This window comes from Eubalaena glacialis, chromosome 11 (assembly GCF_028564815.1).
Source record: "Eubalaena glacialis isolate mEubGla1 chromosome 11, mEubGla1.1.hap2.+ XY, whole genome shotgun sequence".
In the NCBI taxonomy this organism is placed as follows: Eukaryota; Metazoa; Chordata; class Mammalia; order Artiodactyla; family Balaenidae; genus Eubalaena; species Eubalaena glacialis.
This window is the reverse complement of record NC_083726.1, coordinates 65442725-65469369: the sequence shown is the minus strand read 5'-3', so window position 1 is coordinate 65469369 and position 26645 is coordinate 65442725. Positions and strand designations below refer to the sequence as shown.

General features: G+C 39.3%; 1 protein-coding gene across 1 annotated transcript in view; it reads left to right on the top strand.

Moving 5' to 3' along the window:
* Positions 1-26645, top strand: part of SPATS2 (spermatogenesis associated serine rich 2) — a 138642-nt gene extending 111997 nt beyond the window's left edge. Inside the window, exons 6-13 of the mRNA XM_061204474.1 lie at positions 1421-1682; positions 2899-3078; positions 5541-5676; positions 15178-15236; positions 19193-19302; positions 22026-22128; positions 23313-23527; positions 24589-26645. Coding sequence (XP_061060457.1) covers positions 1421-1682; positions 2899-3078; positions 5541-5676; positions 15178-15236; positions 19193-19302; positions 22026-22128; positions 23313-23527; positions 24589-24900 — 1377 coding nt within the window. The 3' untranslated portion in view covers positions 24901-26645. The remainder of the gene's footprint in view (positions 1-1420; positions 1683-2898; positions 3079-5540; positions 5677-15177; positions 15237-19192; positions 19303-22025; positions 22129-23312; positions 23528-24588) is intronic.

Here is a 26645-nt window from a genome sequence, read left to right as displayed (position 1 = left end):
CAGGCTCAGTAGTTGTGGTGCACGGGCTTAGTTGCTCCATGGCATGTGGGATCTTCCTGGACCAGGGCTCGAACCCGTGTCCCCTGCATTGGCAGGCGGATTCTTAACCACTGCGCCACCAGGGAAGTCCCTAAATTCTTTAATATATCTCCCAACAGGTCTTTTTCAGGGAATGTTTCTGTTGATTTATTTTTTTCCTTTGTATTGGCCACACTTTCTTGTTTCTTTGTGTGCCTTGTGATTTTTTTGTTGAAAACTAGACATTTGAATCTAATAATTTGATCACTCTGGAAATCAGATTCTCCCCCTTTCTCCAGGTTTGCTGGGTTTTGTTATTATTATATTTTTAAATTGTTGTAAGCTTCTGTCTCTGAACCAAGGGTCAGCCTAAGGTGTAAACTTAAGGTCTTCTCAGGTCTTTTCTAAGCTTTTCCCTGGGCATGCATTGGTTACTTTGAAATTTTTTCTATATATGCAGTTGTTTTTCAACATCCTAGTCTTTGATGTCCGGCTCCCAAAAGGGAATAAAGAAAAATGAAGTGGGGAGGAAGGGGACCACCCCTTTAATTCCCCTGAAGGTCACTTCAGCCAGAGGGAGAGGGGCTTGCAACAGTGGGAGGAGGTACAACAAAAGTGGTCGCCTTCCTCTTTGTCTCTACCTTTGTAATCAAAAGCAGCAGTCAGTGATCACAACACAGATCCCAGATATTTGAAGGACAGGTTCCTTTTTGCCTACCCTGGCTTCAGCAAGCTACGTGCCAGCTGTTCCAAGAACAGGTGCACAGCTGCCTGTTCCCTAGCTGGGGGTGGGGAGTGAGTATCTGCTACTGAGCTCAGATCTGAAATTGACTGAAATTAACCACAATTTACCATCCAAGTCTTCTCCTGGAAATTATAAGCCTTCAATAGACTCCAGAGTTCCAAAATAGTTAGACAGATTCTGCCAGTGTAATTGTTGTCTAGGTGGGGAGACAGATTTCTGATGCAGCATCCTCTGCAGTGCAGATTTAATTTGTCTTTATTAGACTGAAGTTTCACTTCATTCCATATGTTTATATCCTACACCACTTTTTCTGTCGAGTTATTGTTTTGTTTGTTTTTTGTTAGAGCTCTCTCTTTATATTTAGATCTGTATATATTACACATTTTTTTTCACATTTTTTAATTTATCTTTTGATCTTTCTTATGGTGGGTTTTGCCATGCTTTAATATTTTATTTTTATGTGTTTGAGTTTATCCAAAGTATCTTACATAGTTATGTTAGTCAGTAGTTGAACATATACAAAAATGTGTTCAGTTTCTGGAAGAGCAAATGAGAAGTTGGTAACATTGGTTGCCTTTGGGTAGCTGGAGTTACCTCTCTGGATTGTGGGGGGTGTTCTTTTTCTTTTCTTTTTTTCAAATCTTTAATAACCATTAGAACAAAAAGAAGAAAAGCAAACCAAAACCTGCAGCAGAACCAAGTAACAGTATCCCAGATTCCAATAAACTGGTTTCCATTCAAGAGGAACAGTCTGCGCCTTCCTCAGAGAAAGGTGGTATTAATGGTTACCATGTCAACGGTGCCATCAATGATACTGAGTCTGTGGACTCACTCAGTGAAGGTATGGAGGCACTTTCAATAGATGCCAGAGAATTGGAGGATCCTGAGTCTGCCACACAAGATATGCTGGATAGAACAGGTGAGTATATTAACAACAGGTCTTTGAAAAGTTCCATTCTATTGAAAAATACCGGGGCTTCCTGGTTGAGAAACCAATCAATAAATTAAATCTAGTTAGTCTTTTACTTTTTAGTTTTGTTACCTCTTATGTGAAAGAGTCACATTTTGTAATTATCAAAGGCCTAGAAAAATATAATTCTTGTTCCATTGTCTCATATTTTAATTTTAGTCTAAATCAGCCTTATGGAAATCTTCTAATTTAATAGTCCCGTAGTACTTAGAGATTACAGAACATGACCTTAAGATGTTTTTTTAATTTCACACTTATTAAGGAAAATGATGATGATGAGCTGATGTTGATATTAGTATTCTAAGACCCAACACAATGAGGAATATATAAGCATAACTGTAATCCCATGGCTTTCATTAGAAGTAGACTGTTGGTTTTTTTAGTCCCACATTTGTTTTTTAGTAAAGAATTAAGATTAGTTTTATTTGTAAATTCAGGTATCTTGTACCTTTTGTTTCATTAACCATTTTGATGAGTGCTGGGAAGATATTGGGAATATATTTTTAAAAATAGGCTTTGTAATTACTTGTTTGCTAATCCAGTTCCCCTTGCTCTGTTGCTGCTGGCTTTATAAATGTAATGCCAATTTTAAAATTATGCTGTACTTTTCAGATGTTCTTTTATTGATTAGTTCACACGCACACACACACAAAGACTTAGAGAAAAACATAGCACCTCAAACAAACCAAAGATAGTCAATGGCTTTCATTTTTTTCTGAACTAGCTTTCCTCTCATTTTAACTCTGCCCTCTCTATTCCCTAAAGCTTTTAAAACTCTTCTTTCCCTGGGACAGTGTAAAACTCTTTTCCTCGACATAACTTACAGAAGCTTGTCAGAAGGTGGTGATATTGACTCTCTTCACTTCCTTGTGCCCAGAACTACAAGGAAGTTACGAAGGTACAGGGAATGAGCTAGCCTATCTGGAGATGGGTTAACAAAGAATTCTCCTCTTCAATTAGGATTGAAGCCTTTTAGGGCTAAGCCAGATAATACTCATAGCCTTACTGACTCTGCTCTTTGTTCTATTCTGTCAGTTGATACTGTTCACAACTTTTAAAGAGGCATCGTTTTGGCGCATTTTTACCTTTTTTCTTTGTGTATACTTAAGACTGCTTGATTTACCCCTAAACTGTGCTCTAATATACTGGCCTCTTCCTTCGACAGGATCAATGCTGGAGAATGGTGTCTCTGATTTTGAGTCCAGGCCTTTGACTGTGCACTCTGCTCAGAATTCTCAACAGAATAGAAATGCTGCCAAATCTCTCTCAAGACCTACCATAGGACCTCAGCTTTCAAATCTAGGAATGGAAGATGTTCCACTCTCTTCCACCAGCAAAAAGCTAGGTAAATCAGAGGACTTCCTTTGAGAGAAAACAATAAAATCTGTGTTTTTAGCTAAAGAGGGCAAATTATCTTTGTTCTCATAGGTAAGGTTTCAGAATGGGCAGCAGGTAATACTTTTTCTGTTTTCCAGGCAGTGTCTATCCACCCTTTCCCCGTTTTGTGTACACAGTTGGAGTCTGATAGTAGTTTAGATGCTGTACAGTCTTGCTACAATAATGGGGATCGTTTTTGTGAGCGAAAGTCAAGGATGCCAGGATGACTTTTCTGCTAACATTAACCTGTTTGTTTTATTTGCTTTACTGCAACATTTCTGTGCTATTTTCTTCACTTTTATCTCCTGGTTGACTCAACAGTAAAAAGCTCTGCCATCTCTGAAATGACACTTTGAAGAAATATTTTAATTTCTCTTCACAACTTCATGCTCTTACTGATACCTGTAAGACTATAGCTTTAAACAAGGTCATTTTTTCTTAAGCATTTACTTAGCATTGACTGATGGTAGCCATTTGCTTTTTTTTTTAAACTATAATAGTTATTTAAATAATCAGCCAATAATTAAACAGATAGAGATAATAGCCCTTCTGCCATACATCTAAGCATGGCAGTCCACTCACCTGAACAAATGAAACAGAGAAATGTAAAAGACACTTGTAACCTGTAGCTCTTTATTGAATTATTTATTCCACATGAGCCAAATTTAATTAGCGAAGCTCTCCTTTTTCATCTTTCTAACATAGCCCTCAACTTGGTGCAGAAAGGCAAGTCTGAGACTATTTAGTCAAGCAAAAATAAAGGCACAGCGCTTGAAAGCTTTTAGGTAGATTTTAAAGAAATCAAGTTGAGATGAGGAAGGATTTAAATAAAAAATTGAAAATCTGTATCTTGGCACATTATAAATTTGTTAGATCAGTTATTCCATCTACCAGTTGTAATAATTTTGACATTGGTGAATATGTAAAGGTTAATAGAACTCTCAGAAACTGGTTAAAATGTGTTGGGTAGGTAAATATATTTCATCTTTATCTACAGTGTTGGCTTACCCACACATAATGCTTCAAACTATACTACCGAGAGAGAACTTTATCAATTTTGTAATGTCTACATGGTGAATTGTATTCTACTAAATCCTGTTATTTAGAGAGTTTTGAAAATTTGGTACATACTGACATAGGTTTTCGTTTAGTCTTTTTCTCTCTGTGTTTCATTTCATTTTGGATAGTTTCTAAAATTGACGTCTTCAAATTTATTAACCTTTTTTTCTTTAATAGTTTTTAATCTGCTGTTAATCCAATCCAGTGTATTTTTCATCTCAGACATTGTGGGTTTTTGGTTTTTTTTTTTTTCATCTCTAGAGGTTCAGTTGGGGTCTTTTTAAATATCTTCCATGTCTCTCCTTAACATGCTTATGCTTTTCCTCTACCTTCTTGAACATATGGTATCTGATTATATTAGCTGTTTTGATGTCCTTACCTACTTGATTCTACATCTGTGTCATTTCTGCACCTGTTTCTATTCATTGATTTTTCTCTTCATTATGGATCAGTCATACTTTTTTCTGCCTCTAGTAATTTTTTATGGGATGCCAGACATTGTGAATTTCTCTTTGTTGATTGCTAGATATTTTTGTATTTCTTTAAATATTCTTGTGATTTATTCTGGGACTGTTATTTGGAAACAATCTGAAGCTTGCTTTTTTAAGCTTTGTTAGATGGAAATAGAGCAGCCTTTAGTCTAGAGCTAATTACTGAGGCAGTACCCTTCTAAGAACTCTACCTGGTGCCCCACTCTGGCTGGTATGAACATGAACTATTCCTGGTCTGCGTAAGCTCTGAGGATTATTCCCCCTGCTGCTTTCCAGTGGTTCTTTTCCCTGTTTCAGGTAGTTTCTGCACACCCATGCACTCAGAATCCTCTGTAGATCTTTGTACAATTTTTTCATTTTTGTGTAGCTTTCTCCTCTCCAGTATTCTGCCCTGAGAATTCTAGCCACCTTGGCCTCATTGAATTCTCAACTCTGTCCCCTCAATTCAGGGAGACTTCCAGGCTCAGTTTAGGATTTCTCCTCCTTGCATTGCAGCCTGGAAACTCTCTTATGGCAGTAAGTTGAGGCAGTCATAGGCCTCACTTCTTTTGTGTCTGTTTTCTTCGCAGGGGAGTGGGGGGTAGTGGGTGAGAAGTACTGCCTATTGTTCATTGTCTGAAAACCATTGTTTCATATATTTTGTGTGTGTCTGAAGTTTTTTAAGACAGAAGGGTAAATCCAATTCCTATTACTCCATCTTGGCCACGATACTTATTAAAAAAAAAAAAAAATCTATGAAAACATTAGTTTTTTGTTGAGGAGTGTGGCCATTTAGGAAGTATTCTTAGTCCACATGACATTTGTTACGTTACGTGCTTAGGTGTTCAGATCCAGCTTTCAAGTCACCTGTGCTCCTTTTTTTATTGGGGTTTTTTCCAAGGTTCCAATATTGAAAAATCTGTGAAAGACCTCCAGCGCTGCACAGTGTCTCTTGCACGATATCGAGTTGTAGTTAAAGAAGAGATGGATGCTTCCGTTAAGAAAATGAAACAAGCTTTTGCTGAATTGCAGAGCTGGTAAGTTAAGTTGCTTTTGATATCAGTAGCATAAAAATGATCGTTTATAAAAGATGGTTAGCCATTCACCAAATTCTTTAATTCCTAACTCTTAAATACTCTACATAGTGGAGAAAGACTTAAAAATCCTATGCTATATTTAGCTTTCTGATTCATTCTATTTGTGGTCACAGTGTGGGAATGAGTGGTAGAACTCATAATGCTTTAGGAATGGGCCTAAATTAATATTAACTTAACATTGTTTGGAAAGGGACAAATAATTATAGAGTAGGTCATGCATCCTTACATTAGGGTCTGTCTTTTAAACCGGGAATCTGTAACCAATGACATGATGTTTTTGAACAAAGTTATAAAGTAGAAAAGATGTCTTTGTTTTCCTAATGCACCCCACCCTAATGGTCTCTTCTGTGCCCTATTATTAATCATTGATTTATTTTAATTTTGTGTTTTTTAAACTTGTTTTAAAAAATTCTATCTTAAAATATATGTGTTCTGTAGGGGAAATAGGGTTTAGTAGTTAAAGAGGTTTGAAAATACTTAAATTTTTTTCTACTACTGGACTTCTTAATGCCTTTTCAGTGCTAATCTGCATTGTGAATTTACAAGAGGGAGCTATTTATCGAATATATTTGATTATAGATTATAGAATCTTTGGGAGGAGAAATATATTCTAATTTTTTTCTAGAACACTGAAGCTGTTTTAACTATTAGATAGTAAAGTGGTAACTAATTTTTAAACCATAACTCCTTTCAGGGGGGTATTTGCATTTTATAAGGGACTTTTTTGAAAACGGAAAAGACCTAAGGACCAAATTAAGTAAAATGATAGGAAGACAAGCAGCTAGGTTGATATTTGGGGATTTAAGACTGTCCATTCTGCTTACTTGTAAGACTTGCGTGGATCTGAAATGTGAGAGGAAGTTTTCATGAATAGGGAGGACCTACACCACTCTTCCTCCCAACCATCCATCCGTTTTCTTGCCTGTCTATGGGCTGTTTCCTGAGGTCATATTCAGCCATGTCTCTGTTCACAAACTTAGTCTGGTCACTTCATGCCACAGCAGACAAAAGATAGAGGGAGTGTGGGTAGCCTCAGTCCTCCTGTTTTGTGGAATTGAAGAAGGGAGTGAATTAACGAAGATGTAGAATAAAGCCTCCAAAAATTTGCTGACCACTGCTTTTTATCATTTGCAAAGTGTAGAGTGGTCCATGAACCAAAAAGTACTTTTAGGATAGATAATTCATCTGCTAGTCTACCCATGCTTTGTCCTGAATCCCAAGTTTCCCCTTTCAGGTTTTGTAGCTAGAAATTCAAATACATTTTTGCTCTAGCCAGATTACTCGTCTCAAAACTTAACGTACACATTTCCTCTTCCATATACTAGTTAAGGCCACTTTTCCAGCCTAATAATGCTCTCCTATATTTTCTGTTTATCTAAATCCAACCAATTCTCCGAAATTCACCTTAAATAAACTCTAACTTCCCCTGGAAATTGTTCTAGGTAACTGATTTCTCCTCTTTCTGACCCTCTGGGAGAAAGCCCCATGCCCTTTGCTCTGGATTATTATCGTATCAGATATTGTTGGCTCAAGAAAAGAATAAAGAGCTAAGGGTAGAGTATCACAACTTTGCCTTGACAAACCTCCGGTCTCCATGATTGTTTAGTTTACTGATTACTTAGCCACAGGATCTGATTCTATTCAGAACCAGCCTGAACCAGGAAATACAGTTCCGGGAGAGAGATTTGTGAGTCCTTGTTGACTTGGAACCCAGTCAGGGGGAGCCTCCTTTAATAAATGACAAATGAAATGGTTTCCCGCCTAGAAACTGTGTATTTAGGATTGATTAGCAGGCATAGCAACCAGGTCAATTTAACTTGAGGAAAGACATTACCTGCCCTTTCCTGCTGGTGTAAAGCCTTCTCTCTGGATGATTGTGTTTTTAAACTGGCTTATTTCAATGCCCCTGTAGTTTCTACTTCAAGATATAATTGGCAGGTGAGCTAACTCTCTTTGGCACTGAACCAGAGCTTGGAGTTAACGTCACTTAGGAAGCCATTTTTTGTGTTGGTTACAGTATAAAAGAAAAGAAAAGCGTTCTAACAAATTTGCAACAGTAAGATTACATTACATCTGACGGGGCACTAGGGGAATTATGCCGATAACTGCTTTCACATCGAGGCCAAATGAAAGCTGACATTTACCTGTGGGAAGGTAAAAGCAGAGGCTTCCCAGGATGTAAAACGTCAAATCTGTTCTTATTGGTGATCCAGTAATAATCATCTCTAGACCCAGGTTTACTTTTCTTGTTAATTAATAAAATTTGTCTGACACATTGTTGGAGCTTCTAGCTGACTTAAGTTTAAGGCTGTTAAGGAGCAGGATATGAAGTAGAACATGAAGCTGGAGTGTGTAAACTACTTCAGACAGTTGTCATAATATGTGTCGGTGAAAAGTGCCAACAAAATACACACTCAGCCTGCCTTTTAAATAAAATTTCTGTTTTATTGAAAGTCAAAAGGTACTTACTAAAAGGAGAAAATGTGTAATAAATTTGGGATTCTACAGCACACAAAGTCAATGTAAGCCTGTGCTTAAGACTGAAGTTTTTCCTGGCTGATTCCTCATTCACCTTAGAAAAGTTATTTCCTTTTATTTGAGCTTCTCTTTTCTTCTTACAATAAACTTAACAAAGGCTTTTAGATCCTTAAATTTAAAGCCCATCTGTAGAGATGCTGAAAATTTAGAAAATAATTTTATTAATGAAAGCACTTTCAAAAATGTCTAAAAACCATAGAAATAAAGGAATGGGCTACTGTTATAATGTGTTATCAGAAAGGTACCTAGCACTCTTTAGTTTTAAATTATTCTTCAGTTTTCGCATGTTTAGTACACTGATATCTTATTTCTACTAGTTCTTGCCTCCATGGTTCTCGATATTCTTTGATTTAAAATTCTAATCCTTTAACCATCTATGAAAATAACTAAATAACATACGAAGATTACTTTACAGTACCAAACGTGTTCAATCATACTATCTGATTTATTCATCCAGATTTCTGTCCTGTGCAGAGGGAACTTTATATTTTACTTTACTATTAAAAGGAATTTGAGCCTTAGGTTAAGCTGTTTGCCTAACATGACATCATAAGTTGCAGACTCAGTATTTGAATCTGTGTGTTCTGACTCTCAATAACCTATGCTCTTCACCCCACCCATCACTGATGGCTCACTTCCCCACTAAAGCTTGAGAAGAAGGCTAGAGACTCTTGGTACATATCTCATACGTTATCTCCTCCTCAGCTTAAAGGCTGTGTAACAGAAACCCCACTGCAGGAGAATTTAGGGTCTAAGGAATTCAGTTGTTATAGAATAGGGTTAGAATGAAGAGGACCAGGATTTTGACTGAGACTATGAACGCCTTTAAAGGATTTTTTTAGTTCAATAAGACAAAACTATAAGAAGGACCATTCCATCCAAAATATTTAATGTTCTTTTTATTTTGTAATTCATAAGGGCCTAAATCACTCTTCTTAAGTCACAATTTGGAGTGACTTTCAATTCAGATATTCTTCAGGTCGGATCTTAGTTGTGGGAAAGGCATGAAGATTTTAAGAGAAAGGTTACTGTGGAGGGGGTCAATTAGAAAAGATTTCTTGGAGGAAATGAATCATTATCAAGCCTTGAAACCGCATGGAATTTACACTGGCAGAAAAGGTGGGGATCCTTTAAGAGATATGATATAAGCAAAGGCATAGAAGGGACATGTAGGGACTTCACAGTGTAGCTAGAGCTAAGGGGCGATAGTTGAAAGTAGTGAGAGATAAGTCAGAGGCTAAAGTAGAATGAGAGCATTTGATGAAGGAATCTGAATTTTGTTTTTCTTTTTTTTTAAGTTTCCTTTATTCCCTCTTATTTTTACTATATTTCCCATAATTATAACAACTGTTTTTAAAAAAATAGAAGTCATATAACTCTACCACCTTAACACATAATTAATTTTTTATTTTTTGTGTTCCCTGTGTCCCTTATCTATAAGCATGCGTAATCTTAATAGATATAATCATAGTGAGATTGTAATTTTGTAGTGTATTCTTTTCACTTAAATTATCTTTGATTCACCTCTGTATAACTGCCTGCACTGTGTTAGTATGTGTATGTGTTTATTTAAGAATTTCTAGGGACTTCCCCGGTGGTCCAGTGGTTAAGGCTTCACCTTCCAATGCAGGGGGTGCGGGTTCAATCCCTGGTCAGGGAGCTAAGATCCCACATGCCTCACGGCCAAAAAACCAAGACATAAAACAGAAGAACAAATTCAATGAAGACTTTAAAAATGGTCCACATCGGAAAAAAAAATAAGAAGAAAAACGGGACTTCCCTGGCGGTCCAGTAGTTAGGACTCTGTGCTTCCACTGCAGGGGGCACAGGTTCAATCCCTGGTCCGAGAACTAGCATCCTGCATGCCGTGAGGCGTGGCAAAAAAAAAGAATTTCTAGACAGTGGATCTGGAATGTATAATGATTTACCAGAGTAATATGAGGGCATTTTACTAAACAGATATTCTGCTGAAACTGAGAAATCAACATGACTACAGAAATTAGAATAATAATTGCTGTTGCCATTTATTGAGGTATTATTGTATGTCAGAAACTTTTATGCACAATATCTGTATATAACAATATCATTTGTAATATTATACTCATTTTATAGATGAAAAAAATGGGCACAGAAAAAAAATAATTTGCCAAAAGTCATACTTGTTATTAAGTGATACTTTTCCACTCTATCATGCTCCCTTTTTTGTGTCTTACCAGGTATCTCTGTTTGCCTTTATTTTTTCAGTCTTCGCCTTCCTAGTCCATATATGTCTCCCTTTAGACGTTGCTATCATATCCAGAGAGAAGGTTCAAAAAAACAAGTCCCGGTTTAGGATCAAGTCAGCCACTCGTTATGTGGCTTAACACTCCAACTATTTTTCCTTACCAACTAGAAACTTGAACAATGAGCTCCTTGGTAATCTAGATTGCTACCGTTTCTTTTTCCCAAAACATATTGTAAAATATCATCAAATCATATGGTCTCTAGTATTACTTTAGAATTGAGATGCTTTGACCACTGGAGAAGAACAGAAAGAAAGGTTTTCCATTAAGGGCCTGTCCTGCAAGAACAGCTTATATCCATATTCTAACTTCTTAAAAGCTACTTGAGATTCTTGAAATATGAAAACTACATGACATGCTTTGTAAAGGCCTCCTAACAGAGAGGAACCGAGTTTTCATAAGATCCAAATTTGATTTAATAAGCTGATTCTTTCCATTCATTTTACCCCAATTGTTCGGCTCAACATGATGACCTAGCTGCCTAACTGGTGTTTTTTGTTTCTCTTTTGAGCCCAGATGTGTGTACCATGCTCATAAAACCAGTGCTGGGAACACGGAGTTTTATGAAACACTTAAAGCATCATTAATTCTCTGCTAACAAAAACTACTGAACATTCTCTTTTTTGGTTGTTTTATATGAGAAGGGAGAAGTGCCTTCAGAGAAATAAAGGTGTTTGCATTGGCTTGGCTTTGCTTGGATTTCTGCTTTAGTGGAATTAGAATAAATAGGTTTTAGGTTTTCAGCAAATAAAATCAAGTTCAAATGTTTTGTAAGAACATTATTGAGTGGTTTAGAGTATAAACCCTTGAAATAATTAGTTGTCTCAGGAATTGCCAGAGTCATTTCTATTATAACATTGTTTGCTAATGCAACAACCATAAACAAATGATAGTTAACAGTTTTTTGGTACCAAGGAATTACTGAAGGCAAAAGCTTTAATCAATAAGCTACATGTTAAATATATTAATTAAAGGGCTTGTTTCAGATGATGGATATATAATGTATCTTAGAGATATGAATGGTGATGCTACAGGAACAACTATTCTGACCAACTAAATTACGCAAAAGCTTTAGAGTAAGTTGAGGAAATGTGAAGATGGTAAAAAGTCTTGGTAAGGAGGGAAGGAAATAGAGAACATTCAGACATTTACCAGTCTTTTTCCTTAATAGTGACAAGACATCTAAAACCATCTTTCATGGTCAAAGAAAGGATATGGAAATTCTCTATGCTGTATAAGGCCCAGGCTTAATAAGACCTAGTGTCTTTCTAAACAGAGTCCCAGCAATATTTAGTGGATTTTCATTATCAGTTTCTGAGTCCAGTGTTACCAGATGCTCCTCATCATGTATTTCCATTCAGGAAAGCCTTGACAGAACAGTTGCAAGGTTAGTACCCTCAAGTACTGAGTAAGAAAGGTAACAAAGTCTGGGCAGTCTGAATGAGCCTTTCATCACTCTCTGAGAGGACTCATTGCTTGTAGCTATGGCATCTGAAAACTATTACCTCAAACCACAGGTACTTTTGAATCTCTTGGTCACAGATCCATACTGGGACCGCCATACAGCTTAGAACAGGTGGAAACTTTAGCTTAAGTTTCCTCATTGTCAGAAAGTTGTATTACAGTAAATTACTATTTTTAATTGTAAAAAATGCCTCTGTTATTTATCTTATGCTTAGCCTACTTTCCACCTTTGCACTCTTCTCACCTTCTCTGTTTATTTTGTGATGCGCATGTTTCCGCACTTAAACTTTCAATATACAGAAAAGTTGAAGGGATAGTACAGTGATTGGTGTATCTGCTCTGTGTGTGTGTGTGTGTGTGTGTGTGTGTGTGTGTGTTTTGGTGGAACCGTTTGGAAGTTGCAGACATAACATGCCATCCCTAAATGCTTTAGCATTAATTACCTAAAATACAGTCATTCTTCTACACAACTGTAATACATTATGTGATGTACTTTTAAGAAAGTTCTTAATAGTGTTTTGTGTTGGTCTCAGCCTATCTTTAGTGATGCTCTCAGCTAGGAATGCCTGGGGGCACTCACCTGGGCCCTATACTGCTTGTGGCCCCTGCCCCCATGAGCCAGTGTTGCGGCGGAATGGCCCTTGTGGTTCTTAGGATTGCCAGATGCACCTCAGCAACAACCATGAGGGGATTTTGAATTAAAAAACAAGGTTTATTACTCACAAGTCGTGGAGGGTACATGGCATGCCTGGAACCACACAGCAAAGTGTGCCTAAGGAGAGTACAGACCTGGGGTCATGCCTTTATTGGGGTTGAGGGTGGGGTGCCTAGGGTTTTGCGGGTTCATTCTTTATTAGTAAATTTAAAACATAAGAGCAAGAAAGCGTGGGAAGGAAAAGTAGGATCACTCAAGTGGGTCAGTTATCTAGGTCGCCCAGGGCCTTCTAAAAGGGGAACCTCATAGGTGGGGTGGCCTCGCTCTTTATGCATGTCGGCAACCGAAAGCTTAGTGTTGGGCACTTACATTATAATCAAAAAAACTAATCGTCAGGCACTTACACTACATATAATTTAACATTTATTCATTTTTCTATTTTAAGGACTTGTAAAAAATTTAATGAAAAATTGCAAAGATCCATCAGGCTTTTCTGTGAGAAAATATCCCAACAGTTAGCCAATAGATTCCTCTGTTTAATGCTTGGCTGACATCACAGGACCTTTCAGTAGGTGTTATCAATAGATGGTAACATGACAAACAACAAACAAAAAGAAATAGAAGTGCTTACTGCTTTTCAGTGTTTTTTGGCATGAAAAGGTAAGCTTTTGTTTCTTTTTTAATTGGAGTGGTCATACGGTTGCGCACACACTGTCCTGTGAATTTCTTATGAAATGAGTTATTCAAGAAACAAAGGTTATGTAAATGGATGCTAATCATTCTTACAGGGAAAAAAAAGTATCGCGATGTAGTAGCTCATACTGACACAAAAAAGTCTTATTGTGACAGTGCAGAACTTTTTTTCCCTGCTGAAAAAGTATCATGTGACATTCTACTTTTTCATAATAAAGATTGTAAGCTGCAAAAATCTTACTTGTTTGCTGAGCTCTTTTAATAAACATTTTACAAGCTTTGTCAGAGACAAATTTGTCATCTGATGGACACACTGTCTGCATCTTAAGGTGATTCAGCGACAGAAGAGAGGTAATGATAAACTCGAAGCCTGGTAGCTCCTGTCTCAGATGTGCTTCTGTTTTGCCTTTTAGGTATTCCAAATGCTGCTAGAGTTCTTGGAGCAAAATATTTGCCAAGGTTTGGGGAATGCTTTCTTAGCAAAAGTATTGCTACCCTATCACAATAGTTGTATCTTCTCTCTAGTCTGGTGCTTTGGGATTAATATGCCAACCAAATTTGTTTCGTTACAAGTCTGTGTATTAACATCATGCATAATGATTATCAAACCTGTGTTCTCCAGCACTTTACCATAACGGATTTTGCTCCTTGAGGAAATGTCCCTGCCTTATACTTTTTTGTATATCTCACTATAGTCTCCATATTAACTACTTTGTGCCAACATAACAACATATTGAGCTAAATTGAATTAGACTGTGTGTGTGTGTGTGTGTGTGTGTATATATATATATATATGCATATGTGTGTGATTAGTTTTACAACCAGAAACAAGAGGAGAACTTTTATTAACCCTGTAGTTATATTCCCACTCAAAAGGAGAAATTAGAATGAATTTCAAATATGAAGAGATTTGGAACATTTCATGTGTGTGCAGGTATTAAAGTTTTAGTTTTGTGTTTTTGCTTTTGGGGTTTTGTTTGTTTGCCACCGCTAAGCAAAACTGATATGGTAAGGAAAATTATTTTCATCCAGAGGTTTAACCCTAGGGCAGCCTATTATTTCTTTACATGTTCGCTGAAGGTGGTGGGCTCTTTTCTAAGAACATAGAAAAGCTTTCCCATGCTTACAAACCATTTACATTTGCAGTGGAGAATATTCTAATTGCCCATTTAATGTTCTTTTTCTGTAAAAAGCCTTCCAAAAACCTTTGATTCCATCTTTTCTGGATTACTATTAAACGTTTACCTGAAACCAGCACAGTATATGTATGTTTTTTGACTACTCTGCATTCTTAAGACTAAAGCACCAGTGGACTTGGTGCAACTGTGCTAAAATGTTGAAGATCTATAAATCCTAATCGTGGGTAAATTCATCATGCCCTAGCAGGAGTATTGCCTGGTAAAAATTCATTAGAAGCAAAGCTGTCCAATTTTATGGACCAAAACATAAAATAAAAAATATGCACATATGTAGAAATATGTAATTTACATGAGGACTTCCACTTTAGCACAACTTACCAGGAAATGTTTTGTAGCTTGCTACTGCCATCTACTGGTTCTCAACTCTTAGATGAGTAGCTACTGGTTTACTGTAATATATAGAAATAAAAGGGAATTAGGTTTCTTTATTGGAATCTTTAAAAGTCTTTGCTGAGGGTGAGATAGGATTTTCATGTGGTATATACAGTGTTTATTTTGTAGTATGCTTTTAGGGAACAAACTCTTAAGTCTTTCTCCACTATTAACAATGTGCTGTGTTCCTGTTTGAGTTTCTGATCAAACCTTTTTTCCCTTTGTCATCCCTTCCTAGTTTAATGGATCGAGAAGTGACATTGCTTGCTGAAATGGACAAAGTGAAAGCTGAAGCAAGTAAGACTGATCTTTATTAGAGCTATTACCTGCCTCTCAACCCCCATAACAAAAGCTCAATATAAATGCCACAATAAGAGTTTATATATTTGGTTAAACAGTCTTGAGCAGTTGTACTATGCTGGCATAGGAATCCTTTCAGGTGAAACAACTTTACAAGAGCCTGTTTTTCAATATTTCCAAATTTCAATATTTTGAATATAGAGTTCAGTGTCTAAGAGACTACTTCATGGTATCTGCCACCACAGCACCAATTAAGGAAAATAAAGTATCTTGCAGGTGCCTGGGTTTTATTTTGATTTTTCCTCCAGTGATTGAACAATTCCAATGGATATTTTTCTACTTGGAAAAAAACCTTTGGCATAATCAGAGGAGACGTCACCAGGTTGCCTACAATCAGTGTATCCATTCCTGTCATTACCTCTCTCAGAACTTTCTTTGTTTTCTCGGGTTGTAGAAACTTCACTCAGTGTCTGTTATCATTGGGTAGGGGAAAAGTCAATTAATTGAAGGTTCAGGATACCCATGACGAGGGTTCTTTGAAAGCTTACTAAAATGGAGTCTGGAGGAATAGTCTAACTTGGATAATTTGTGGCGTTTTATACAGAAGAACCAGATATCTGTTTTCTGTCATTTCTATTAAGGGTTAGGTTAAAGATACACAGCTATATGAAAAGAAGGGAATGCCAACTGCACCTTGTACAATGGCATTGATTTGGGGCTTTTCAACAGTTTTTCCTTCGTGCATTGAATGCCAGATTTGTAATTAGGAAGGTTGTTTCTTTTAACCTACTCTCAAACTGGTGAGAATGGAAATAGGTTGAGATGATGACTCACAATTAAATCATTTGTGTCTGTGGTCATGGGCCAGAGGAGGCAGCTTTGAAGCACTGAGCTGAATTCAGTTTTGATCCATTTTAAGGAAATTTTGAGTACATAACAGAGATGCTATCCATTGTTTTTCAGAGGTGAGATTTCATTTAAATTGAGTGGTATATCCTGAAATTTCCGGTGACAGTTTCAGTCCATTCTTGTACCTATGTGTTCTCTTTTTGAAGTTGAAGTTTCAGAGAAAATAAAATTAGTACGAAGACATAGCCCCTAAAAAAAAAAAAAAGACATAGTCCTTACTGTTGAGAAGAAGGTGCTTTTTTTTTTGGCTACACTGGGTCTTTGTTTCTGAGTGCGGGCTTTCTCTAGTTGTGGTGAGCAGGGGCTACTCTTCATTGTGGTGGGTGGGCTTTTCATTGCAGTGGCTTCTCTTGTTGTGGAGCATGGGCTCTAGGCACGCAGGCTTCAGTAGTTGCAGCAGGTGTGCCCTAGAGTGCGTGGGCTCATTAGTTGCGGTGCATGGGCTCCAGGGCGCGCGGGCTCAGTTGTTGTGGCTCGCAGGCTCTAGAGCGCAGGCTCAGTAGTTGTGGCTCACTAGTTGTGGCACACGGGCTTAGTTGCTCCGCGGCATGTGGGATCTTCCCGGACCAGGGCTTGAACCCGTGTCCCCTGCATTGGCAGGTGGATTCTTAACCACTGCGCCATCAGGGAAGTCCGAAGGTGCTTTTTAAAATACATCTTTTATAGAAAATTTGGAACATATTTCAAATAGAGAGGCTAATATAATTAACCCCCAGCACCCAGCCTCAACCAGTTATCAATTCATGGTCAATCTTATATTATCAAATACAGTCCACCCCTCTCATGCTAAAAATCCTAGTTCTCAATGACACTAATGTAATTACTCATTTACCAATAATATCAAAAAGGTGTTTCTTTTTCTTTTCTTTACACATTATAGTTTATTAATTATATGTTCATAGTACTTCACAGTTCCGAGTTTTTTCACACTCATTCATATGTGATGTTAATATCAACCTTATGGGAGAGTTAGGTTTTTGGATTTTATTTTGTTTTATTTTTTTCATTTCATAAATGAAGAAACAAGTTCCTTGGGAAAATGTGACTTGTCCAAGGTCATATAATTAGGCCCTCTGAGTTATATGATATGTGTAGAAATCTTTACTTGACACATCTTGAGATCTGTAATTTTATCTTAGAATCCCAGAATGCTGGAGCTGAGAGAAAGTGAATTTGATACAAATGGCAAATAGGTTTTATCTTGGGAGCCAGACCAACAGATCATTTGTATTTGTTGGGCCTTTGTATTGAGAAACTTTTGTATGCATGTTCCTAACTTATTGGGAAAGTGTGCCCTTATCGATTAACCTGACATAGGTATGAGCAGCCCATGGGTGGCATATATGTGGCAAATTGGACTAAGTAAACTTGCTAAAGACATTCAGCTCTACACCTGATGTAGCTCTTTAAAAATTCTATTTTTTCTAACATAAATTTGGCTGGTTTCTCAGTAGGTTACAGGATTCTGTGTATAAGTTAGGAATTGAGTTTGACTGCATGCCACAGAATGGCCTAAAGAAATGTGAGTTTCTTTTTCTCTCATGAAATGAAAGGTCCAGAGGTAAGCAGTCCAGGGCTGTAGGGCATCTCCAAAATGATATGAGGGACCCAGGCTTCTCTATCCTTCTCCCCAGCCATCCTTACATTGTGCTTATGGTCAAAAGATACATCCTATGGCTCCAGTCAGGGAAGGGCAAAATGTTACATGCAGGCTAAGACTCCTTTAGAGAGCTTTCTAGTAAGCCTCGCCTCTGAATTCTGCTTAGATCTCAACGGCCAAACTATACCACATGATACAGTTATGTGTGGCAAAGCCAGGAAATGTAGCTTTTTTTACCTAAGCACATTGGTACCCAACAACATTAGACTTCTGACAGAGGAGAATGGATATTCAGTCACTAACAGTCTTTGCTACAGTCCACCCCTCAGCTACCCTGCAGTCCTCTTTTTTCCAAAATGAGGACACACTCACCTCCTGCTTGATGGCAACACCTCCACAGTCTCCTCTAGTTCACGTATTCAGCTGAAAGTCCAGGACTTCTGGGTAGTTTCAGATCTTCCAACAGCTCTGGTTATGGTATGTTGTGGTCTGGCATCCCATAAACTGAAAGAAACGTTATTACATAGATAGGCAGAGAAGACGATAATTATAGTAAAAATTCCCACTTGGACATGCAATGATCAAAGCTTACTGGACAGCAATAGTAGAGTCCCTGCCCCAGTGGTAGAGAAAGTTCCTTGGTTCATTTGGCAGCCCCTAGATCTGCTTCCTGAGAGGATTTCTTTTGCCCTTTGTCCTCCGTAGCCCCTGGCTCTCTGCTCTGAGAGAATTTTTATTGTCTGTCATTCTTCATGGCCATACCTGAGTTACACATCTGGGAGCAAGCCAGAGACGATGCTTCTTGAAAGGTTGTAAATAATCTAATGTCCATCATTAGGGAACTTGGTAAATAATTGTTGTATATCCACATAGTAGAATACTAGGTGGCTATTAAACAGAGTGAGGGGAATCCAATGTATTAATAAGGAATGAACTTCAAGACATAGTAAGTAAAAATAGCTAAGGTAAAGGAGGGACCATTGTGAGGGGAAAAAAGAGAGAGAGAGATTGTATATGCAGAGAGTATAATGGAAAGTATTCATAAGAAATTGTTACCAGTGGTTTCCTCTGGAAGTCAGAAGTAGGAGGGACAGTTTTATTTTTCATTTTATACCCATTTATTCTAGATGTATTCTTTACCTTGTGCATATTTTTGTTTTAATTTACATGCGTCTTGATAAAATTTTTTTTTAAGTGGGAAGAGGAGAAAGAGAAGTGACGAGTGATGTATGAGTCTTTATGATTCATAAAAAGCATTTACCATGTAAACTGCCTTCAGAGTCCCTCAAGAAGGTGGAAACTGGACCTTTGGTATTTTCACTTTCTGGATGGGTGGGCAGCTAAGCCTTTGGCTGTCCAAGTACATACTGCAGGGCCTATACTTCTAGTTCTTCTTTTGTCCTATTTAGCAGACCATAAGAGTCATACTCCCTTTCCTCTACAGTGGAAATTTTGCTCAGCCGTCAGAAGAAAGCCGAACTTCTGAAGAAGATGACTGATGTGGCTGTTCGGATGTCAGAGGAGCAGCTGGTTGAGCTCAGAGCTGATATCAAGGTAGAACTTCCTTCTCCTTTCCGCCTTTCTTCTTACCCTTGGGGACTAAAGTAGCAAATCTCCATAATTCAAGGCTGTATCTAATATATTTAACTCATGATCTCCTCTTCCCAAACCTGGCCCTTTTCCTGGCCCTTTCCCTTTCTCTGTAAATGGTACTGTCATCTATCCAGTGTCCAAGCTGGAAACCTTAGGGAATTTCTCCTTTTCCCACAGTTAAATCTATCAGCAGACCCTGTCCCTTTGACCTCCTGCAAAATCTCAGATCTGACCTTTGCTCTTTGTCTCCACCACCACCATCATGATCAAGCTACAGTGATCTCTTGCTTGGACTTTGTGGTAGCCTCTTAACTGATTCCACTCCTCCACATTGCCACTGCCCTGGCCTCCCCACCCCTTCATATCTGTCCCTCGCATTACAGAACCTACTTCAAACTTCCCGTTGCTTTCAGGATAGGCTACAATCCTTAACGGCCTGTAGGGCTCTGTATGGTCTGGCCCTGCTGCCGTGCTTTGCACAGCGTCCCCCTTGTCCCCTCTGCTCCAGCCATACTAGCTCTCCTTTCCACAGGCATACCCTGTTCCCTCCTGTGAGGGCTGCTGCATATGCTTTTCCATCTGTCCAGAACATTCTTTTCCCTCCCCCTGCCACTCCCAGCACACACCTCACTCCTGACCTCATCCTTCCTGACTTTCCTGACGTGTCCCCCCTGTTTGTGCCTTCCTAGCACACTTATAATTGTATGTGCATTTGATTAATCTGTCTTTCCCACTCGATAGTGAACTTTACAGTGACAGGAACTGCTGTGTCTCCAGTGCCCTGGCACAATGCCTTGGCGCATAGTAGGTGTTCAGTAGATAGTTAAATAGTTGGTTGGTCAATTCTGATTTTATAAGAGAAAAATGAGCAATCTGAGGTGTTGATTATATTGTAACCTGTTTATAAAGATTACTTGGATTCAACACTCAGATGTTTTAAATTCTTATATAAAGAACAGTGTTTCTGAGACTAAGATGGGAACCTGAGAGAGGTTGGGTTATTCATGGGTAGTTGTGGACACTGACATTCTAATTAATTGTTTCTAAACCGTGAACTGTATGGCCTTCTCTACTCCTGTGCCCTAACTCTGCTCTTTCTGAACGTGTGAGATTTATTGCCATATTTAAGAGGAATACATGCTGGGGAGGCTACATAACAGCCTTTGTAAAATAAAAGCATAGATGGAAGATCATCTGAGACCTTACAGGCATCCCTGTTACCATCCTGACCCAGTCTTTCACACAAACCTATGTCGTGTTATTATTCTCTCACTCCTTCCCCTTAGGCTATATTGGGGAGAAATAGTGAAACCAACAATGCAAGTTTTAAATTACCATTTTCTGATATAACTAAGACTATATTGCTAAATTTTATAGAAAGTCTTCCTCGCATTGATGCCAGTCAGTCTCATTCAACTATCTGGGAGAAGCCAGAAACCCCTTTGGAATTAGATAAGAATTCTGGCTCTCACAGGCTTCATCTGTTCCCCTTCCCACGTGGTTGAAGAGCTGCTAGAAATATTTCTGCAGGCTGACTAAGGATCTGTTTCTCTCCACGTTTTCAGTGTACTGAAGTGGGTGCTGTGCAATTTAAATGTCTTATTTCCAGATCATTTTATTTCCGTCATTCCTGTTATGTCTTTGGCTCAGGAAACCCTAGAATGTATTTCAGAATTAATCTCAGACTGATATTACATGTCTGAAGGCTTTGTTATAGAGATTCATGTGCTTTCCTAAGCCACAATATACTCTGAAGCTTTAGGACTTCAAGTCCCAGAGGTAATTTTTATTTCTCCTCTCCCATTGATTGCTTCTAGGTGCATCCCGAGGATTCTGATGCACTTGATTCTACCCCTTGAAAATCCAAAGTGGAATTAGGCCACCCCCAGTTAGAGGACTGCTCTGAGTTCAGTTCTTCTAAATTATATCTAGGCCTTTAACTTTTCTTTCTTACTCTCTTGTACATCTGAAAAAATGATTCCAGACTACCTTAGAACTTGTTTATTGAAATAGACCCCCAGAAGCACTTTATTCCTGACATGTTTCTAGCCCCACTATTTCTATAGTATAGTTAGTTTTTGACCCAAAGGGATGGTTACTTCTCAGCTCAGTCTGCTTAAAAGGATTAAATTACTTGCAGCATAAACTCTTCTCATTTGCAAAGCTGACTTTTCACATGAATGATTTTCCATCTCAAGAAATTGTTCCTATTACAAGGACTAACAAATCCTACTTTATGAAGCGGTGAAGTGGGTTTACTAAGGAAGTTTATATTAAAGAACACCAAATCATCTATTTAAATTAAGGAATCATTGTTGTAACTTATGAGCATTTCTGCTGCCTCTGCCTGTGTATAAAATGGAACAATGTGGAGAGTAGCTAACAGTGGAGAGAAAGGTGGTCCTCCATCATGAGTTCCTTCTTTCTCCAGAGTTTCTCTTGATTTACACCTAATGACCATTAGCATTTCATAAAGCTCCCAAATGGACTTATCTTTGGGCCCTTATGGAAAATGACTGAATTTTGTCAATCACCCAGCATTGGTAATATGATGGCCATGTAGTGAACTTTGAAGCACAAAAAGAAAACAATTGAAAGTAATTGTTTCGTCTCTTTATAGCAAGCTATAAATCTCACATATATTGTTTGTCTCACCTGGAGGCTTTTCTTTGTCTTTTCTCCAGCACTTTGTTAGTGAACGTAAATATGATGAGGATCTGGGACGAGTGGCCCGATTCACCTGTGATGTAGAGACCCTAAAGAAGAACATAGATTCATTTGGACAAGGTGAGGTGCTGAGAGATTCAGGGCGCTGGAGATGGTGATGAGAAGACCGCCCTCTACTAACTAGAAACTGAAGTGCCGATTGGCTTCTCCCCTGATTCTTCCTCAGTCCCTCTTGGGTTTTGGTTTGTTTGCTTGTTTTTATGAAAAGGAACTCTGAGATACTTAATAAGTCAGTGGACACAGATGCTTTGAGCTCTGAGGATAGGTATTTTCCAGCTCCCTAAATTTGCGGTCCTATTTTTTCATCATTTCCTAGTGAGCTGAGAGGTGTTTGGTATATAGTATAAAGAGCATGTGGCCCTGGAGTCAGACCAAGTTTGAATCCTTGCCTCTGCCCTCTACATTGGGCTGCTCGTTTCACTCCTCGGTGGAGATAACAATACCTGCTTTGCCTAGCGCATAATAGAAGTGTGTGGAGGCGGGGCACGGAGGTGCCTCTGTGGTGAGAGCTTGTAGTGACACATCAGTCAAACCCAGACCCCTAGCTCGGCTCCTCCGTTCTTTCTGTCTTGGTGTAAAAGTGAAATAAAGGTTGGACCTCGGGCAGTGATCGTGAGCTCAACATTAGCCCAGGCTTAAAGCCAAGAAAAAAAATCTAGGGGGTACTTTTAGACGTTGAATTCTGACCAAACTTGAATTGAAAATATTAGTATTTTTCAGCTAGATTGATATTTTGAATTCGGAGTTATTTTTGCAGAAAGAGCCTTGGGAAGATAGATATTTGTTGTAAAGACTAGTTCTGTTCATATGTAACTCATCTTGCCTCATTCAAATTTTTAAAAAAGAATTTGGCTTTTTATTTAACTTTTTCTTTCTTTTTGAAGTTTGTACTTCAGAATGTTCCTTGCATAGGAAAGCGAACATATGGCCCATACTATTGTTCCTAGGCTTAGTCAGCCGCTGGAGCCAAAGCCAGGAGTTTAGGTGGTAGGAAACGCCAAGAAGTCATTAGTTGGTGGGGGGATGGGCCACTTACAAAGCGGTGGGGATTTGGCAGGAGTGGAGGAAGAGGGCAGAAGGGAGATTTTCCTTCCCATTACCTATTTATAAGCTTATCTTTACAAATACTCAGATAGACAGTTCTTTATCCTAAATTGCTCATTGTGAGATGGAGAAATAGGGAAAAGGTTACCCATCATGCTCTTCTATCATCTGACCACACATTGCTCATATTTCTGTCTCAGTGTCCCATCCAAAGAACAGCTATTCAACCAGATCTCGATGTAGCTCGGTTACAGCTGTGTCTTTGAGGAGCCCGTGTGATGCCTCCACTGCTTCCCCTTCCACCTGTGCCTCTGCTCCCAGCCTTACAAGTGCTAACAAGAAAAACTCGGCACCAGGGGAGACTCCTGCAGCCACAGCAAACTCCAGTGGCCGGCCCTACCAGCCTCATCGAGAGGTAACCTAGCTTCCACACTGAGCAAGTTACGAAGAAATGCTGCCAGGTTGTCACAGCTTAAACACTGACTGCTCAGTACATTACCTTCCTCTCTTTATGCCCATTCCACACCTATTTTGAATCCCTCCAGCCTCAGTTATTTCCAGAGAAAGCATTTGGTATGTATGTTCCAAATCACCAGCCAGTTTAGATTTCCTGTCGCCAAGACTGCTGACTTTCTGATGTTGGCAGTGATCCTAGCTTTGTAGGTAGTAGTATTGCCTGGTAATTGGTCACACTGGGAGTCATGTACCTATCTTGAGGTAGAAAAGCACCACAATGGCAGGTTCACCAGAATGCATCTGAAGCTGCAACTCCCTAGAAGCACAGTGTAGATTATATCAGGGAGAGAGAGAGAGAGAGCATGAACCTGGCAGGGCGGGAGTGAACACTAGAAAGTGGAAGCATAATCCACAGTTTCTTTTCCTTGGTTTGAAGGAGATACATAAGAGCAGTCCAAGGCAGTGCTGTCAGTAATTCTTCAGACTGGTATTACATTGGAATTGGAGGACAAAAATAAAATCCTACGCCATAAGCTTTCTGGGTTGTAATGTGAAAGGTGTGTTAAATGTCACAGCAGCGTGATTTAATCTGTGGTTCATGATATATAGCAGAGTAGATCATAGTGATGTTTATTTTATTATTCCAGATGTTCATTATCTTTACAAATGGCTTATGATCTACAAAATTCAGACACGTGATAAGATACTTGCCCAACTGAGGGCTTGTAACAACTTCAGAGGATGCTCTTTCTTCCTTTTCTGCCCAGCTAAAGAAAAGCTCTTCAGTGGAGAAGAGCCTAGGGGTGAAAGACAGGGGGTAAATAGTGAAAGATTTATTAATTCTGATTAGTGTCTAGATTGGATTGGCTGATCAAACTCTGTGAGTCTTAAGAGAGAACTGAGTCCCAAGCCTGGGATACCGCTCTTAGGCTTTCAGAATACTCCTAAATAAACTGAACTGGAACAAACGGGGTGCCCTGATGCCACAGTGTTCTGAACATTGTCTTCTTTTACCCTTAGGTATTGCCGGGGAACAGACGAGGAGGCCAAGGCTACAGGCCACAAGGCCCGAAGTCCAATGACCCCATGAACCAAGGGCGACATGACAGTGGGGGTCGTTACAGAAACAGCTCATGGTATTCATCTGGTTCCAGGTACCAGAGTGCTCCATCCCAGGCGCCAGGAAACACTAGTGAACGGGGCCAGACTCACTCTGCAGGGACCAATGGAATTGGAGCCAGCATGGAGCCCAGCCCACCCAAGCCCTCATTCAAAAAGGGGCTCCCCCAGCGCAAACCCAGGACCTCTCAGCCTGAAGCCGTGAACTCTTGAGGGAAATTCCAGCTGGCCTGTCTCTTCTATCCCACACAATTCAACTTGGTAACTGGACTTTAGGAAACTTGTAGTTAGATTTAATAACAAAAAGAAGTTTGCGCATTCACTTTTGATGCCATTCTAAATATTTTGGTTTCTTCTCTCCTCGTTTCTGCTTTACCATTTTTTTTGGAAGGGAAGCTGTTTTTTCCCTTGACCTTTCCCAGTGATATGGATTGATTCTGACTGGTCATTTCCACCAGGAATCACCGGCACCTGTTGCCAGGTTTCCCAAGGGTAAGCAGTGTTCTTCCCAGTGCTCCAGGCCTTTCAGGGGCCTGAAGAGGCCCTCCTCAGCAACCCCTACTGTCCAGGCTTTCAGGAGGAGATGGATCAAGCAGCTGGTCTTGATGCCTTTCCAGTCTAAGCAGAAGCCACACGTGCCAGTCAGGTTCCCTGTAAACAACAACATGACCAAGAGAGGCAATGAGGGGGTTGGGTACTGTCCTGGATTAGCCAGAGAAGGGGAAACTGAATTGGTGAAAAGGAAGGAACACTAGGAAACATTTGAGAATCTGCCTGTGCTCCCAGAACGTGCCTGAGACTGACACTCAGATCGGGGTTTCAGTCTCTTGCTTGACACCGTAGCTTAACCTGCAGTTTCTTCCAAATGCCCCAGCCTTGTTTCCTATTACCTTAGACTGCAAACCAGTCTAGGGAAGTCTATGGGAAAGTAGCATTTAATTAAAGGAAAAAAAAGTATTTCTTTGTTTCAGTGTTTGAAGATTTTTGTTGTTGTTCTCCCTCTTTCCTGATTCCTATTCTGACCCTGAACCAAATTTATAGCAATATAATTAGTGTTAATCTAAGGTGTTAACCATCAGAAAATTGCCTCTGTCAATCTTTAGAGTTGAATAAATAAAAACAACTGCATAAACGTTCCCACGTTTGTTTCACAGCAGGAAGTGACTTCATTTCATTATCTGTTTTTCTTTGGGCCTCATGGGGTAGAAGTCACTCGAACAGCTTGTTCGGGGCTTAAATGAGGGTGTCCAATTCCTAAGTCATTTGTCCACTGCTTACCTTCAGAACCAAATTAAATGTAAAAGCCAGGATGAGCAGATGCAGCGGTTCCTCTTGGGAAAAGGTCTGTAGGAGAGGGAATGATGACTTTCCGGAGGAGAGCCTACCAGTTCAGAAAACCCACAGCTGCCAACAGCTCACCCAGGCAGCCAAAGGTTCTGTCCACACCCCTGTCTTCCACTGCCTGTCCCTTCACAGGAGTAGTGGATGTCACAATGTAATGGGGTTCCTGCGTGTAGCAGGTGGTGCTGGTGCCAGAGCGCCACACCCACCCCAACCTCTACGATTTAATAACAGCTGAGCTTTTTCTTCCCCAGCATTTGTTCTCCCAAGGCTGAAGCCCAGGCTGTAAGTGGCAGTGGTGCAGAACTTAGCTGCCTCAGGGCTTCCCCTAGCTCTTTGGCTGAAGATGAGCTGCCGGGGTTCAGGTTGGTTGCACAGATTGAGAGAGAAAGAGAGAAAACGAGTGTGTGTGTGTGTGTCTTTCAGTAAAGAAAACAATAGTCAAGGAGTACTAGGAAGCCATTTTCTAAGGGGCTGGCCACCTCATTTGGGGGAATTTATCCAACATCACCATCAGCCTGCTGGTATCAGGAAAAAGCCCTGCTTTTCTGATTAATTGCTTACCTACACTTTATAGGAAATCCAGAGATTGAAGTGGCCTTGAAGGATTATGAGGT